Genomic DNA, 16,535 nt, shown 5'->3' with positions numbered 1-16,535 from the left:
TACATCCTTTCGACACTAGACGGATTAATCAATATTATTTGTTTCAGCAGCAACAGCTACAAGATAGGATAAAATAAATCTCTTAGATATTATCTAATGTCGAGTCATTGTAGCAGCGATTTGATATCCTCAATCTTTCTAGAACTTCAGCTCCCCGGAAAGAGTTAGTAATAAGTTAGTTGATTTATTAGAAACGTTCATCTCTGCAGTAGAATCATTCGTTTTGATTCTTCATTCCCTCCTCTTTTGTCATCACGGGTCACGGGTGTTTCGAAGCATTAGCTAAAAATAAATAACATGGTGCATGGCAAATCGAAGCCTCCTAAATTGCATTCAATAAAGCACATTTTTCCAGAGATGGGAAAAGAAAATCAATCCACTTTGTCGCAAAATCGATACCGGACATGCACCAACCATTGTGTAAAAGGGTTCACAAAGAAATAAGGACCCAGTCCGGTGTCAGAGCGTTGCGTGTGGGAAAGCATCGATAACAGCACAACGTCGCCACACTGTCAGCAACCCACAATTATTAACGACTCCTTGCAATCCATCCCTTTCCTTTGCTGCTTTAGCCGTTTCTCTCCGATAAAACCACGCAATGCACGTGCGGGAAGAAGGCACTGCTTGTGCCGGACCGAAGGACGAACTGCACGTTTAACAACAGCAACAAACAATCATAAATGTATCAGTACCCGATGACAAATAGGAAATAAATTTCCGAAGCCGTACAATGTAGCACAGTCTCTGGCAACGAAGAAGAATGTGGTTTGGAGCCATATTGAACCCCAGCAGAAGTTCGTCGGGAAGTTGCCCTGGTGGATGTGAAACGCATCAACAGGCTGGACCGTGTTTGTTTTCCGAAGGAGAACGATCAGTTTGCGTTGTTAAAGGAACAGTTTCGCCCTCACGAGATAAATCACGACCCACAAGCGATTTTAAGAGTATATACATAAGTGCAGCCTATGAAGCTAGGCTATATACTTTACCGTATGAAGTGATGAGCATTTTAAAACTCAACGTATACACAAGTTATTCATGTTCACTGGGTTTGTCGGGAGTTTCGTAGATGAAAAGTAAAAATACAAGGCAATTTTTTTAGTATGAAATTTAAAACACATTCCTTTCCGAGTTTCTCGGTTGTCTTTCAACGGTGCATCATATTGTGTTAACCGACTTGGTACTTTTCATCACTTTCCACACAGTGAAGTAAAAAAAGAAAACCAACGAAGTTCTCTGGTCCACCCTTGTTGAGGCGGTATGCTCCACCACCGAGAGCCTTGTGCGCTGTCATTCTTAGGCCACGAATCCCAATGCCCTTTCCCCCCGCAACAGCAAAGACCCTTTCCGGTTCGGAAAAGAGACACTTTGGAAGCAAGACACACCTACCCACGCGCTCCCTATTTTACCACCCGCGACGCGATGTGGCAAGAGGGCTGTGTCCCGCATCATGATCATACCTTTTTTATGACCAATAACATTGCCATTGTTTCTTCGCCAATGTTGGCCGCTGCCGACCCTGCCGCATGCTGTTGATTATGCGTGACGTGAGTTTCAAACGCTTCGAGCGTCAAACGAATCTAAACCGAACACACCGAGACCAGAAGGAGAAAATAGAAAGTAACCGAAGAGAAAGAAAATGTCGCTAAACGCGGTATCTATAGGCTTCTTGGTTCACAGGACTGCGGACTCGTTATGAGAGAGAAATGCGGCAGAAAAAAAAGGTTTGAAAAGTTGGTTCGGCCGCAGCCAACAAGGAGAGGAATCGTATCGATTCGTATCCTTACAACAACAGTCTGTAGAAAAACTCAGCAAGAAAAAGAAACCACTTTGAAAATCAGCCGTTGAATTTTGTTTTTTCCTTACCGGTATTAGAAAAGCTGATTTCGCGTAATGATAGCCACTCGCCAAGTGATGGCGTGCGGAATGTATTAATTGAACATAAGATGTTTGATAATTCATGCCTTTAGGCTTAATGTAATTTGATTTTAGAAATTGGCACTTAATAGATAATCTTTAGAGGACGCGCGACTTCCATCGACATCCACCATGAAAAAAAATATCCTCGGAGTAACGAATGAAGCTATTTCGAAAAATAATAGGTGAAGAGAAAATCGAACAATGAAAATCTTCTTCTTTGGACGTGAAAGCAACCATCTTGCGAGTACGCGATAGACCACCCTATTAACCCCAACAGCATAAGGGCTCGACCTTTTCGTTTATTTCGTTCGCAAGGGCCTCTTCCCATAAATTAGGAAAGTGGCGAGTGGCCACCCTTGCCCCGCAGAAGCACGGTGGAATTTCGGCACGCAATTCATCACGCACTTTGCCGCTTTCCGTCTCAATGTCACAACAACGAACACATTCGAGCCAGGATGGTGCTAATGAGCGGCGCACAAAGCAGGAGAGCTGGCTGGCAGGGGCCAGGCTCGCCGCCATTAAGACGAATCCTAGTGGTAACGAGAGGCACGCACAGAATATGATTGGTTGAGCTTGCGACCTACGATAAAATAAAGACATTTCCGTTCGTCTGTGGCTGCCTCGGACAAGCAAAAGCCCTTTTACCGGTTCTGTGGTTGTGCTTGATTGCCTTTAGATAGTGAGCTGTGTTTGATGTATATTTATTTACTGTTTGATAGTCAATTTAACATAACTCCCTCTAGGCGGTGAATGAATTATATTCAAGAGAACCAAAACAGGATCTTTTTTCAAAGGCTATAAATATTTGAATATTAATGTTGAAGGTGTACCTACGTACAATGAGTTACAGATGTAACCAACAAATCATCGAATTTTCAATGGTTTGAATAGGTCATCCGTAACGTTAAGGTATGTAAGGCAGGTTTTAATTTGTGACCCATTTTTCCATTGTTTTACCAACAAAAAAAACTAAACTAATAAGGGGACAATCACCCCGTCACAAACCAGAGGGGGCTTGACAATTGAAAACGAACCACCACACCCACGCTGGATATTCGGAACACACGAAGTACCATCGAACGGTCCACTGTCTTATTTTGTTACGATCGCAGAGCAATTCGTCTTGTATGGTAAACAAGGTCATATATAACAAGGTCAGGGAATTGAAGAGTGTTCATAGAAGTTGGTAAAACAAGGTACCCAAATAGCCACCACCTACACGTACTACTTTCTAACGTATACTCTCTTTTCTTCTCTAAAAAGAAAATGGGTGAAACATGAAAGGTTAGACAGCGTCCGTCATGAATCCCACCATTAGCGTTGCAATCAATCAAACATTCACTTTGTTCGATTTGCGACAGAAACCGTACGGTTAATCTATTTCCCAAGTCACCGTGTTTGGGAGGCGCTTCAGGTCAGAGTTGCCTGGTATTAGCATACGATCATGCCATAAAGGAAAAGAAAAAATAAATATTAAAAACAACACCCGGGCAAAATCTCGGTACCGTGTAAACTCCCCTGGTACCGAAGAAACCCCAATCAACATCCGGATGGTCTGGGGTTGCCTTGAGTAACTTTCTGTCCTTACGTGGGCGAAAAATCACGAAGCAAACGAATCGATTTCCCCTTTACATGTTTCCTACCAAGTACTTCAACAAGTAGGCGCAGACAAAGACAACAAACACCATCATCGTTTTCCCGCTTCTGGTACTCGACGGAGAAGGCGGCACAAGGCGGTTAGCAATGTAGCCTACGACGACTAATTAATGCGAATAAATAATCCTCTTGTTCCCCCCGTTTGGGTGCGAAACTAAAATCAATATCGGATAAAAATCATCGGTGGTAGGAATTGTTAATTGTGCAGTACTTACCTTCGGCGTTGCTGGACATTGTGGTGGAGTGGATGGTAATGAAGTGGCCGCGAGACGAATTATTAACTTAAAACCTTCTTGCAAATAATCCAACACCGCAGCTCTTGTATGACTTTTCTTCTTGCGCAGATCGACGCGGGCACACACAGCAAGCAATGGGCGACCTAGAAGAAAAGCGAAAAAGAAATGGAACCGTTTAATAGAAAGACAGTACCGAGAGCCCAGGCGAGCGTAAATTTATGAGACATTGAAAGATACGTTGGCCTGGAGAGTTGTATTCGAAGATGGTGTGCCTGTAGCACTGAGCTAACAAAGAAGGTAAAAGTATGTGAAGAAGTGAGTTGAAGAATCATCCAGAGGGAACGATGCACCACATTATGTCGTTGTTGAGCTGAAGCGAACAAGGAACGAAAGTCTCAAGCTGTTGGTGGGTTCGTGCCAGCGAGCATCAGACATCGACAACGGCATTCGTCGCAAAACGCACGAACAGATACGCGGAAGAAGAGAGAATATTAAGCCCAAATATGGATCACCATCATGACCATGCGGCCGTGAGGTTCGGATGGTTTTATGACCCCCGCCAGAGGAAGCCAGCCTGATGCGTTGTGTTTTGTGGCTTGATCTCGTCCGACTGTATGAAGGGGGTGCATGGTTTTCTTTTGCTTCCCTCCTTCGAGATGGATCGCCTTGCAACGGGACACGACTCTCGTGCGAAGACAATCAACACTGATCCGTGCAACCGAGATCTGTTTGGGTCGTGTTTGCGTGGGCTTCTTTCGACGATCGATTCTCGTTCGTTAACCGGTCCTGGTACATTTTTTCCTCCCTATCGAAGGCAAGCAAATCCGTTGGTCCAAAGAGCGTTACTCCAAAAACGGACGACTGCGAAATGTAGTAAAAGTACCATTTAAGCAAGCAATGCATCTAAGGGCGGTTGCACTGGTTTACGGGCGCTTTCGTTTCAACTACTCCCAGACTCTCGCAGCCAACTCCCTTTCATGGTTATTGCGTGTCTGCGGGGGACCGACATGGACCAATGTTGCCTGCCTGACAGTAAGAGGAGAGTGCGCCAACGCAAAAAATGACTCATTACCGATGCATCGGACCAGATCAGGCTAGACGGGCGGGAGACCGGCTCAAAGAAAGAGTTCCGTTCAGGGTGAGATGATGATGTCTAGCTATCGCGAAGACGGGCGACAACAAGTAAACAAGCCGAGAAGGGTCGATTTTCCTTTCTTTGCCGTAAAACCAGAATTTCCAGCCTCCGCTAAACGGCAGCATGCCGAAGAAAGTGCAAGTTGAATGTCACCAGCTCGCGGAGTGACGCGCTACAAGAGATAATTGCTCCATTGATTGTGGTGGCAATTAAGTGCTATCACCAACAAGGCAAGGGCAGGAAGCAACTACTATTTGTAATCGATTTCATTTGGCGATAAATGGAAATTCAGGTACGGGTTTAAGGGTGGCGGGTGTATAACATTTCTTTAACTCTAAAAGTTCATCTTTGCACGAGAAAAATGAAAAGTGATGAAGTTAATATTATTTTAGCATATCTTGCATATATCCGGAAAGTTATATTATAAAAACTTTGTAGTTTTGACTAAGAAAGATTAAGAAATTTCCTAATCCTAAATAATCTACAGATTGCACTTTATTTCATATCTATGTTTATATTGTGTTAATATTTGTTTAGTTTCACGTATAACTCCAGTGTTGTTCAAAATTGGAAATCAAATTATCATCATTTCGTAATTGCAAATAGATAAAACAATTGCAATCGGAGGGGCATATGGAATTGGAAAGGAAAATAAAATTATAGATAAAAGATTGGCGAATGCAAAGCTGAACTACTGTATTATGCGTTACTAAAACATACCATCGACTACCGAGAATTGTTTTAGCAGTGATTAGAGATGTTTTCACGAGAACTGTCGCACGTTTTGGTGGAATTCGATAATTTGCCAATCTTGAGCATTTACGAGTGCACAACTAATAACAAATGCATCTCCAAGGGCCAGGACGATCGAGAATGTTTGCATTCGCGCAAAATGACGCGACGACGAAGTTGTACATCCTGCCATCTTTGGCTGCAATAAACAAAGCAACCAACGATGGCGTTGGCCGGAGTGTGTGCGATGAAGCGAAATAGAACGAAATATGGTGGCTCGTTGTGGAACACAGAACATACAAAAGAAGGGTAATATTTGGTAGCAACGAACCCGAACTACGCCGTCATTTTATGCGTTTTTTTTTGCACGCTTCGCCGTATTTGCACAACGTTTCTGGCTGGGAAGCGGAATGGAGTGAGAAAGAATTGATGTTTCCTGCTTACCTGTTTGTAACACTTTCTTACACAACAAATTGAGTATCTTAATAGGAATGAAATTTGTTCACAAAGAATATCGCACTTCGCAGATCCAAGAGTGAGGACAACGGAAAAAACGACTGATTTACCGGGAAACACACTTGCGTTCCACTGAACGTTTCAGTTTGAACTGATCGAGACTGGCGGTTCTGCGTTGCATCGAAACCTTTTTCCGCGCGGCCGACTGCGATGAAAGTGAGAGTGAGTGAAACGGATACACATTCTGCGTAGATCGCTCATCCTGCTTTGCTCGGTCGTGCGGTTACAGGGTCGCGTTGAAGGATTCGACCTTCACACTTCCAGCTGATCGTTTTGCTGTCTACCTTTCGAGCTTTATTTGGGAGAACCAGGAAAAGAAATGGAGTTTCACGGATAGAACAAAGAGTATCAGTACAATCATGCAAGTACACGCACAGGATAAAGAACGCACCACGCAGCGGATCCTGTAACACAAATAACAATGTAATAAATTTATTCACATCCTATGGTCGCTGTACAATGTCGTGTGTCAAATAAATTAGAATTGCTGCAACTGACGAACAAAATATGAACAGCAAAGAAATACGGTTACACTGTGTTGCGCCTCCAATTGATCCCTATTTCCTACTACTCTAGTGCCACAAAATGTCCTTCTGCTTCCTCCACCCGTGGTGATACATTTTTTCTCCTAAGCTGTAGCCAAGTTGGCAAGCGCAATGCTTATCGATACTTCGAGGTTATTTTATGCAAATAGCTTAAAACGTTCCACCAGCTGGAATTGTTGAGACGTACAAATAAATCGTTCTACTTATAACGCAGTTCCACTGCCTCTTTGTTCAGCTTACAGCCCGACGTAGGAACAGAAACAAAAAGTCATAAATAGGATGAAGATAATTGCAAAGATAGCCACCCATGCTGGCAGAGAATCTAGAAAAAGGAAGGAAAACAACAAGGAATTAGAAAACAATCACATCACAACGATTTTGTGCTACTCACGTCTGTATGGTAAGCTGTGAACACAGATACGATTGTCGACGGAAATCGACAGGACGGCCGCTTCGGAGTCACCCGTTATGGACGGTCCGTCAAAGTTGGTTACCGGCAAAAACTCCAGTCCGGTCACGAACATTGCATGCGCATTCGGCACGTGCAGCACTCGTTGCAAGCTGAAGGCAATGTAGATGGACACCGAGCCGGAAAACATCGTCCCGACGGCCACGAACCGTCCATCGTCGCGCACCGCCAGTGCGGCCAGTGATTCGTCGATTTCAACCACCCCAGTCAGCCGGCCCGCTTCCGGATCCCATTGCTGTAGCAGGCCCTTCGCTTTGCCCGCCTTAGCGAATGGGTTTGCGAGTGTGAACAAGCGGAATTTGTCCTTCTGCCCTTCGACCAGCCCGTAACGGCAACGTTTGAGAAGATAGCGGCAGTTGGCCGGCGGGGACCAGACTAACTTTTTCGATTCCTTGTCCGGATTGATTGACCATATGACGCCGAGTCCGTCCTTGGCGATCGATACGATGTGCTTGCTGTCCGGACTGAAGTCGACGTCATCGATTTCCTTCGTATGCGCCGCAATGTCCGACGCGAGCGTCATCTTTGGGAAGTTCCACACACGCAGATGCCCGTCCATGCCACCGGTGGCCATCAGGCGCCCGTTCGGACTGATGCGCACGACTCGCTGCAGAGGTTCGGCCTCGGTGAAATCCGTCTGCACCGAGTCGGCCGTTTTGATTTCGAATCGAATCTGCTTTCGATTCGGTTGGTTGCCGGTGGAGGGCTTTTTCTCCGTATCTGCCGGAACGGAAGTAGTGCCTGCCGTTGCACCCGTCATCGGGGAAGTTCGCTGTTGCGAAATACTCCTTCGTTTTCGCAGTCCCTCGGTGTCGGTTTTGTTTGAACCGGGCGAGGCGACATTCGCCCCCATATTATCCCCAGAATCGATCACCGTATTTACAAGGTACATCTGGCAATGGCTTTCCTGCCCTGCCATCAGGAGCGTCCGTTTTTCGTCATTCTTCACGGCACAGTTCATCACTACCGTTGGTCCTGTTTCGTGTCGTATCACTTCGTCCGCCATGTACTTGTCCCCGTCGTGATGGATCTCGTAGATCTCCTAAAACAAAACCGAATGTTAGAATGGTTGCTGATTGTGGGGGATAGAGCTAAACTTTCACTTACAAATCCGTTGGCAACGCCAGTTTTCGAGGCACCACCGCCACCCGCAACTAGCACATGACGGCTGGTGACCATTTCGATCGCGTACAGCGGGAAATTCACTCGCGCCAACAGACCATCGGTTGGCTTCCGCGTTGGAGCCATTGCTAATGCACGGTTTTCTCAATGTTTCACTCTCAGACACCGGATTGATTTCATGAATTTTGTCGAAACAGATCAAAACACCAAACGAAAACGACGATGGAAGTTCCACGTATCGTTTTGATGTTGTTGACAATAGTGATGGGTTAATTCGTCAAAAAACCGGAATCGCTTCCGAATGACTCCACCAATTTCGGAAGCGGCTCCGTAAGGTAGGTGCAACACTCCGCGGTCGGAACCGTGCGGAGTCGTCCGGAGTCGTCCGGAGCCGTCCGGAGCCGCTAGTCGGCAGCCCGTCGGAGCCGGCTCCGTACGGAACCGTGTGTTTTACTAAGCCGGAATCGAAGCCGGTTTATAGATGCTCGGAAGCGGTTCCGAGTGGTGGGTGCGGTTCCGAGAACTCATCACTAGTTGACAAATGTCATACTTCTATCAAAGTGAAATCAAGGTTGTTAGTGCCAATGTTGGGAAATGCGTCCAGGTTTGGACATGTTTGTTTTCTGACACAAAGAGTTTATCAACATAATTATAGTTGGAAAAGATCGAGGAAACAGCACACAGGGAGTAAAAATTGATAAAAATTCAACAATAGGCAACGTGTAAGTCATCTTGGAAAAACTGGTAGTCTTTCCAATTAATTCTAACTGATTTGGTTGTTAGTATACACTGCATGGTTTTACGTATCTTGAGTGACTTGTTTGAAACCCGTACTAGATGGCGCAGTATTACAGATGCTATAATTATAGCACTTTCATACCCTTCGTCCAAAAAAAATACGTTGATTCAAAAATTGATGTCAATGATTTTGAATGCCACGGAACAGAAACCAAATGATTCGGTTATGTTTAAATAAAATCGGTGTAAATATTATTATTTGTACATTTAGTTCCAATGAATAAATCAGGCGGAAAGACTGAATCGTTATTACACATCCTTTCGAATGTACACACGTTAAAATCTGGTAAGGATTCTCTTGACTCTAAATTGTTCTATTTGCTGCAATATCTGCTCTGGCATGATTAGGTAAGTGAAGCAAATCAAAAACAGAAAATAGGAAAGAAAACACATTTACAAGTATCGACACACCGTCCAACTCATAACCACAGGACAGTCCTCCACAGGAGGACGGGTTTCGAAACACACACACGTCCAACTACTGATACGACAATTCCTTAACCGTCCCGGTTCTTCTAGCTTTTCTCTAAGGGTACGGTGACGCCCGACCTTCGGGTTGTGGAGACAAAACTTCCGCCCGAGGATGACAGAAATGAATGTTTCGCTAGATTTACGTGTGCGCTGAGCCGGCGAGCAGGGATGAACCGAGGAATACCAGCGGGTAGTGTGCCCGGTGGAAACCCCCGATAACCGAGAGTATCGGAGAAGTTCGATCGGAAATATCATAATTTACGAGGCCATATGCGAGCAGCGCACGAGAATTGTTTCTCCGACGTGATAGTTGGTGGCCGCTTTTCCCTCGCCCCGCCCACCCCCACTGCCACTTGTAAACAACTTTTTCCGACCCGTTTTGTCGTCCTTCGTCGAACGGTGCTCGTCTCTTGCGCAACCGGATTGTGATTGCGTTCATTGTTAAGCTGCCGAAAAGTGGCTCCGTTTGCGATAAGGCCCCGTCGTCCCGAGCTTCGGTCGGAGCTCCGGCGAGTTTGCCAGCGCGGAAAGACATTACCCATCCGGGATGGAATCGGGCGGAAAATGGCGGGCAAACAAATCGAACGCAAGCAATTACATCTCCCATCGAGTGGTGGTGGTGATGGTGGTGATGGTGGTTGTTGGAAGGAAGTTTGTTTCTGGTGGCCTTCCACATACCACACCCGAGAAAAGTGTCCGGTGGTGGTTGGAGCCGAAGCAACACCGGAGGGTAATGTAACTCGGGAAAAACAAAAATCCACAAAAGTTTTCACTTCAAGGAGCGCCATTGCGCCAGTAAACATGTTTATTTGGTGAATAGTTTGTGTTGGCGACCGAGAAGCAGCGGCGGAAAGGCGCCGTAATGCAGGTCGGAAAATTATGAACGGCACAATAGAGCCCTAGAGATAGAGGGCACCCGAAGATATAGAGTAACGGAAGTGACGTGGTCGGAAAAGCGACCAAACGACAGAACAGCAAAAATGAAAATGGGTAGTGTGTTCGCTAGGACAACACAAGAGTGTACACACGCGCTCAAGTTGGCTGAACACAAAACGATTGTTTTACTGGTGGGAAAAGATTTTTCCTCCCCTACCTGCTACCCTTACCTTGCATTATCGGAGCCTTTCGCGGAATCGGAAATAGTTCTGGCAAGGCAACGAACACGGAGCTTTTGTCAGCCAACCGGATACTTTTCCACCAACTTGGTGGAAAGCGGAAAACTTTCGACTTGTTTCGATGAAAATGGACGGGCTTTTGGTTTGATGCGAGTAGTTTTCTGTTTTTTTATTTACCATTTCCCGAGTGGTTTTCACACCCATGCCTAGGGTAAAGTAAATGCCATCGAAAATGTGTTCAATAAATCGCTACAGAGTTGCGACGGGGTCTTTTGCCATACTAAAACCTATTCGGGCATCACTTGAGTTCGGAGTACCAGTCCAACTTGACAAAGAGAGACTTAAAAGGTCCTACATTTGATTCTCCATCATCCGATGTTTCAACATCGGCATCTTCAAGTCGAAATCGGGCAAATACATTGCTTTAGATTTTTTCGTTACAAAACTTGCGCAATGAGAAAGTTTTCATATTTTTATGTTTTTCAATGGAAATTATAAAAAATTAACCTCAATTTTCTTGTATTTTTTTGCAATAGTATTGCACTTTAGACTCTCAGAATGAGAAATGATCAAGATTTGATTTCTCATTTTTTCCAAAATAGTCGCTCCGTTATTTGAGTAGAGGTTTCTTCACGAAAAGATTTACCCAATCTAAAAGGGAAAATCTACCCTTTATTCTGTGTGTTTTTAACCAATTGCAGCATTCAAATTTGAATCATTTCACCAAACCACGAAAGAAGATAATATCAGGAATAATAAATTTCCTAAACTCGAAGTTTGAAGTTTTAAACCTTTTGTTAGATCTTTTGAATTTCACTTGCGTTTTTCAGAAGAATTTATGCTTTATGCTTTAAAACTAATCCAATTCGCATGTTCTGCCATGTAATTTACTCAGTTTATTATACTTTAGATTTCATTTTCATTCCTACAGATAATTGGCAATTAGTGTGTGAAATAAATTGCATCCGTTATCACCACAATTATTAACTGCTAAACGCATGCCTAGGAAAGGAGTTATTCCACACGGTCCTAAATTAGCTTAATTTTGCTACTAATACCCGTTGAACGTGGGAACGCCCTCAAATGTTAGAGATTTAATTTTCTTCCTTTCAACTGAATTTATCCGGGTATGGCGCGAGCCGTGGCCGTAGTTGCAATGAAGTGTTTCCTGCGCTCTGTTGTGACACTCATTCTGTTGGCACGAGTCGTCCTTATCGCCGGTGGTATAGAGCTGCCGGTCTCGAAAAAGTTGGACGCAGTAAAGGGTGCCAGGTTTTTGAGTACCATACTGACCGATCATTCCGGTGGATCGGTCGGTGGCTCTTGCTTCTTTGGCAAACTGGCGAGTTGGTGGCGTGAGGTGCAGGATTTTCGATATCCTTCCGGAGAAAGAGTTGTTTGGCGGACGCAATTCATTGCTGCTCGACAGTGCGAAACCCCGGAAATATGTTCCACAGCATCGTGGATACGGGGTGGAGGTATTTGGAAGTGTGAGGTGGTCGTGGTAGGGTTGACACAGGTGAGTCAGTAGTGTTTAAGCTTGAAAGATCACGAATTCGACCAGTGTTTTACCTAGGTAGGTAAAGGTAATTTCTAATCTAAATCGATAAAAGAATTGCTCAATAATGGGAGTTATTTACATACGAAAATTAACCCTTATTTCTGTTTCTCAATCAATGGCAATTTATCGGCATATCACTACGTGATATATTCCCTTTACATATTGTTGTATTCAATTAATCTTCTCTCTTCCTGTACAACTCAAGAAAAATCTCGCGAAACATCTCGAGGCACTGTCTAGAGTTCCTTTCTGGACGGCATCGGCTGTTCACGTTTTCGTTATAGACGCAACCAGAGCTAGAGAAAAGGATCACCAGCTCACCGAGAGTTTATCCATCTTTGGTGTCACCAGATCGTTGTTCGTCCAAGCGAAACGGGACGCATCGTTCGAGGTACACTTTCCGCTACTGTTCCAAAGGCGTGTAGTGCAGATTCCACCCCAGGAAGCATCCCACCGATGGTTGCAAAAGTTCGACCAGTTGGTGAACCTCCATGGGTTCCAGTATAGAACGCTGTACCACACGCTGATACCGTACCTTTACCGCTACGATGGTGTATTCGGTGGTCCGGACTATCACTTTCTGCAGACCGCTCTCGAGAGGCAAAATGCGTCGCACTTGTGGATCTACCATAAGTCCACCGATACCCGGCTAAACTCCACCGATCTGCAGTACGTCGATCGGAGGATGCTTGAATGGGGTCGTGTGACATTTTCCCTAAACCGGCTGATGGTGGGACACTCGAGCCCACAGCTCAAGAAGTTATATCTCAACTCGTTCGATGGAACGTGCGTCATGGTCCCTCGTCGACAGCTGCAGACCTTCATCTTGCGCCTTTGGGAACCATTCTCACAGCACCTTTGGTATGCGGTGTTGTTGATCGCTCTGCTCACCATCGTGGGCAATGTGGCCCTACCGAAGCTGTTCGTTGTCAACTATCTGATCGCTTTGCTGTTCGGGAGTGCAATCGTCGAATATCGGTTGGCACCACTCGACCGTACGATCCTGCTCATCCTCGATATACTTTTGTTTCTGCTACGAGAGGCCTACACTGGGAAGATTATAACCTACATGATCCAGATGCGGTACGAACCGGAACTGCAAACGATGGCCGAACTAGCTAGGTCCGGACCACCACTACTGCTTGCGCCCGGAGACTACGAGAAATTCGCGGAAACTCTGACCAATATTAATCCCTCACTGCGCTTTCAAGTTCGTAAGGACTTTTCCTCGTTCGCCACCAGCTGGAAAGAGTACTTCCGGGTCGGATTCGCACACATCGTCCCTTGCAGCTACGGCCAAGCGCTGGTCGTGTCGGATGAGATGAACGAACCGGGGGCGCCAAAGTTCTACCTACTACGGGAACGGCTCACCATGCTCCCGGAAGCGTTCACCTTTCCCCGGCACTCGCCGTTCGTCGAGAAGTTGGGCTTCTTTGTCGCTAGCCTTCAGGAGGCGGGTATCTACGGTTCGTGGCTTCGGAGTGACCACTACGCCCGGGATTACACGCCAACGTTGGATGAGATATTGCGCTTCGAGAACTTGGCCTCGCTGTTTTATGTGCTGCTGGTCGGGTATGCCGTTTCGATAGTGGTGTTTGTCATCGAACGTCTGGTGGACAAGTTTCGCGCATCCTTGAGTCGGAAGCGTCTTCGATTGTGTGCAAAACGGGTGCGACTCCAAGCTGTTAAAGAAAATGTTAAGAAAACGAGTTTGTCCGAAGCAGTAAGTCGTATGGAAAACTAAACTTTCTCCTGCAGTTGGTCGGTGTCTAATGTAAATGTGATGCTTCAAATGAAAATGTAGCGAAACCAAATTTTACAAAATACCCAACGAGAAACAAGATGAACTAGTACAAGTATTGAGAAACACATATATAGCTTCGTTAATAACAGAATTAAACTTAAAGTCGTGAGTTATCTCACTTTTAACGAAATGCTATCTTGTACACTGAATCAAAAATGATGGTTATGAGCAAGAGGTATTGTTTCAAACGTTTATTTTTCCTTACTCCTTTAATTCACTTTGATGAAAACCTTTTTTCATGTTTATTTTGTTTTCAAATCTAATGTGTTCATTTTATTCTGGTACATCATCTGCTTCCTCTCTCAACTTATAATAGAATTGAAGCATTAAAAAATGAACTTCCATGATGTTTAAGGAAATTTAAATTTAAATGTAAAACCTAACAATAAGTCCGGTTTTTATTTGAAAAATGTTTTATTCATCAGTTTTTCTTGATTGCGGATGATTAATCTTGGTATGGGCTACATACTAAAAATCAAGGTTTAATAATGGAGGCGCCTGGTAGATGATACACTATAAAGTTCGTACGATTTATGAAATTGATACACACTCTTCAATACGAAATGCACAAGTGTACATAAGTTTAATTTGATAATAGATTCAAAAGTACAAACGAATGCAAAGGCATCATTAGTGTGTGTGAATTTCAAGACGACATACATCAGTAAAAGCTCGTTTGAATAATTCCACTCGCAAATGCTTTAAACACATTTTTAGTTCTATCAAATCAACTCCAAGATCATGCTGATAATATAAAATTATTTTAATTCCATCAGCAATTGAACTTCTGAGGAAACGGTCTACTAGCGTAACACTATTGGAGAACAAAGCGCATAGAAACAGTGTCATCAAGCGATGCTTCCCTTTCACCGATCTGGAACCGTTCGAACAAAAAGGCTCGCTGGAAACAAGATTGTTATCTTTTCCGGGACGCGACATTCTCTTAGTCTTGCACAAAACCTGAGTCCTTCACAGCGGTCGCATCGAAACGCAATAATAGATTAAATTTTCCCGATCATTTCCCCGTCAATTGTACCAATCACAGCAGCGAGCGCATCGATGCAGCAACTGAACTAAACTGCCCTTTGTTGTCGATAAAGAATAGGGAGGAAAATGGTTGGAAAATCATCGCAGTGCAACATGTATCCAACGTGGGCTACCCAAATCCTAACCAGTCGCTGAAAAGTGGTCGCATTTTGTCGACTTGAATGCGTTTCATTTAAGTTGGTTTGTGAGTGGATCTACAATAACATTTTAGTTTAATCGTGGTATAGTTTTTCCTGCTTTCTTTCACTTCTTCATCGTTCCCACTGGAAAATGGAGACAGAATTTTTCATTGCAACAATGAAGGACATACTGGACGACCTTGCGACTGTGCCCCTTCTTCATGCACTCCATGCTGCACGGAATGCTCGTCATACTGCGCCAACAACAGCAGCAGCATTTGAAAATACCAAAAGTCTGTTACTCGGTGACACTTTGGACCTTTCCTTTCCAGCGTAGAGATGAAGTTACTCATTCATGGAAAAGTAATCATATTATGCTATTGAGAGTACGGAACAAAAGGGAAAAAGTATAAAAAAAAACAGCAGCATAATAGAAATGTACTTCAAGATTAGTGAAAACTTCTTCTTTTTTTAGAAGTAATCGTTGATCGAAGTTAATGTAAATCAATAAGCTACCTACCGTAAAAGCATCGTGGGGTCTATAAACACATATTGCTGCTCTATCGATGTAAGTGAACATTGAAAAGGAGTAATTTAAATTTAAAAATATACTTGTACCAAGCAAAACCTGTACTTCTTTTATTTGACACTAGGTTGACATATTATTTAGTGTCCTTTTACACCTGACGATAGTAATTAAAAGTTAAATTAAATTGGTTTTTGATTGGCATTCATACCAAGAATGAATTTTAATAATTGGTCATACATACCTTTATCCCTTTTCGATGAAAAGTAAAACCGAATACCATGTGTTGAGTGACGTGGAACTCAAACCATCGATACCACGATAAAAGGAGGGTTATGATTCACTTTTGTTAGAGCACTGCATAATAATTCAACATTATAAACGATACCTTACCGTGGTATCTGTGATTAACAAAAAAATACAACAAAAATTAATTCTATTTCTAAATTTTTCAAAAAAGGTAAAGAGTTGCAACAAGTGCTAAGCACTGTTTAATTTATACCAAATTTAAACCATTCACACTTGAAGAGTGTATAAAATAACTTCCGATTGTGCTTGTTTGGCATTAGTGTATATTACCTAATGGTGCTACAAGTAAAAACCAAACCGGTAGCGTGTACAAGCAGTGTGTTTTAAATCGGAAATGGTACTGCTTGTGTACAAGCAGTTTGTTTTAATATTTAACGCTTGCATTCCAATTTGATATTTTGCTTCGTTCAGTGTCGTTGCGTTATTTAGATAACATTTCCGGTACCATATTCCATTT

General features: G+C 43.8%; 2 protein-coding genes across 2 annotated transcripts in view; both read right to left on the bottom strand.

Annotated features, from left to right (window-relative positions):
- Positions 1-6,282, bottom strand: part of LOC131266582 (stathmin) — a 37,430-nt gene extending 31,148 nt beyond the window's left edge. The window contains exons 1-2 of the mRNA XM_058269152.1: positions 6,121-6,282; positions 3,789-3,952 (exon numbers count right to left, since the gene is read on the bottom strand). Of these exons, the coding sequence (XP_058125135.1) occupies positions 3,789-3,807 (19 nt within the window). The 5' untranslated portion in view covers positions 3,808-3,952; positions 6,121-6,282. The remainder of the gene's footprint in view (positions 1-3,788; positions 3,953-6,120) is intronic.
- Positions 6,283-6,594: 312 nt separating this feature from the next.
- Positions 6,595-8,548, bottom strand: LOC131262926 (prolactin regulatory element-binding protein). The gene is made up of 3 exons (XM_058265024.1): positions 8,314-8,548; positions 7,129-8,248; positions 6,595-7,059 (listed from the first exon to the last, which is right to left on the bottom strand). The coding sequence occupies exons 1-3, from the start codon at positions 8,452-8,454 to the stop codon at positions 6,974-6,976; spliced, it is 1,347 nt and encodes a 448-aa protein (XP_058121007.1). The 5' UTR covers positions 8,455-8,548; the 3' UTR covers positions 6,595-6,973.
- Between the last annotated feature and the right edge of the window lie 7,987 nt (positions 8,549-16,535).

Source organism: Anopheles coustani, chromosome 2 (assembly GCF_943734705.1).
Source record: "Anopheles coustani chromosome 2, idAnoCousDA_361_x.2, whole genome shotgun sequence".
In the NCBI taxonomy this organism is placed as follows: domain Eukaryota; kingdom Metazoa; phylum Arthropoda; class Insecta; order Diptera; family Culicidae; genus Anopheles; species Anopheles coustani.
This window is presented reverse-complemented; position numbering and strand designations above follow the sequence as displayed.

Excerpts from the sequence above, each read along its gene's own strand:
- LOC131262926 (XM_058265024.1), bottom strand. The coding sequence starts at position 8,454 with ATGGCTCCAACGCGGAAGCCAACCGATGGTCTGTTGGCGCGAGTGAAT. Across the intron at positions 8,249-8,313 it reads CTGGCGTTGCCAACGGATTT|GAGATCTACGAGATCCATCA; the intron begins GTAAGTGAAAGT and ends GTTTTGTTTTAG. Across the intron at positions 7,060-7,128 it reads TCACAGCTTACCATACAGAC|ATTCTCTGCCAGCATGGGTG; the intron begins GTGAGTAGCACA and ends TCCTTTTTCTAG.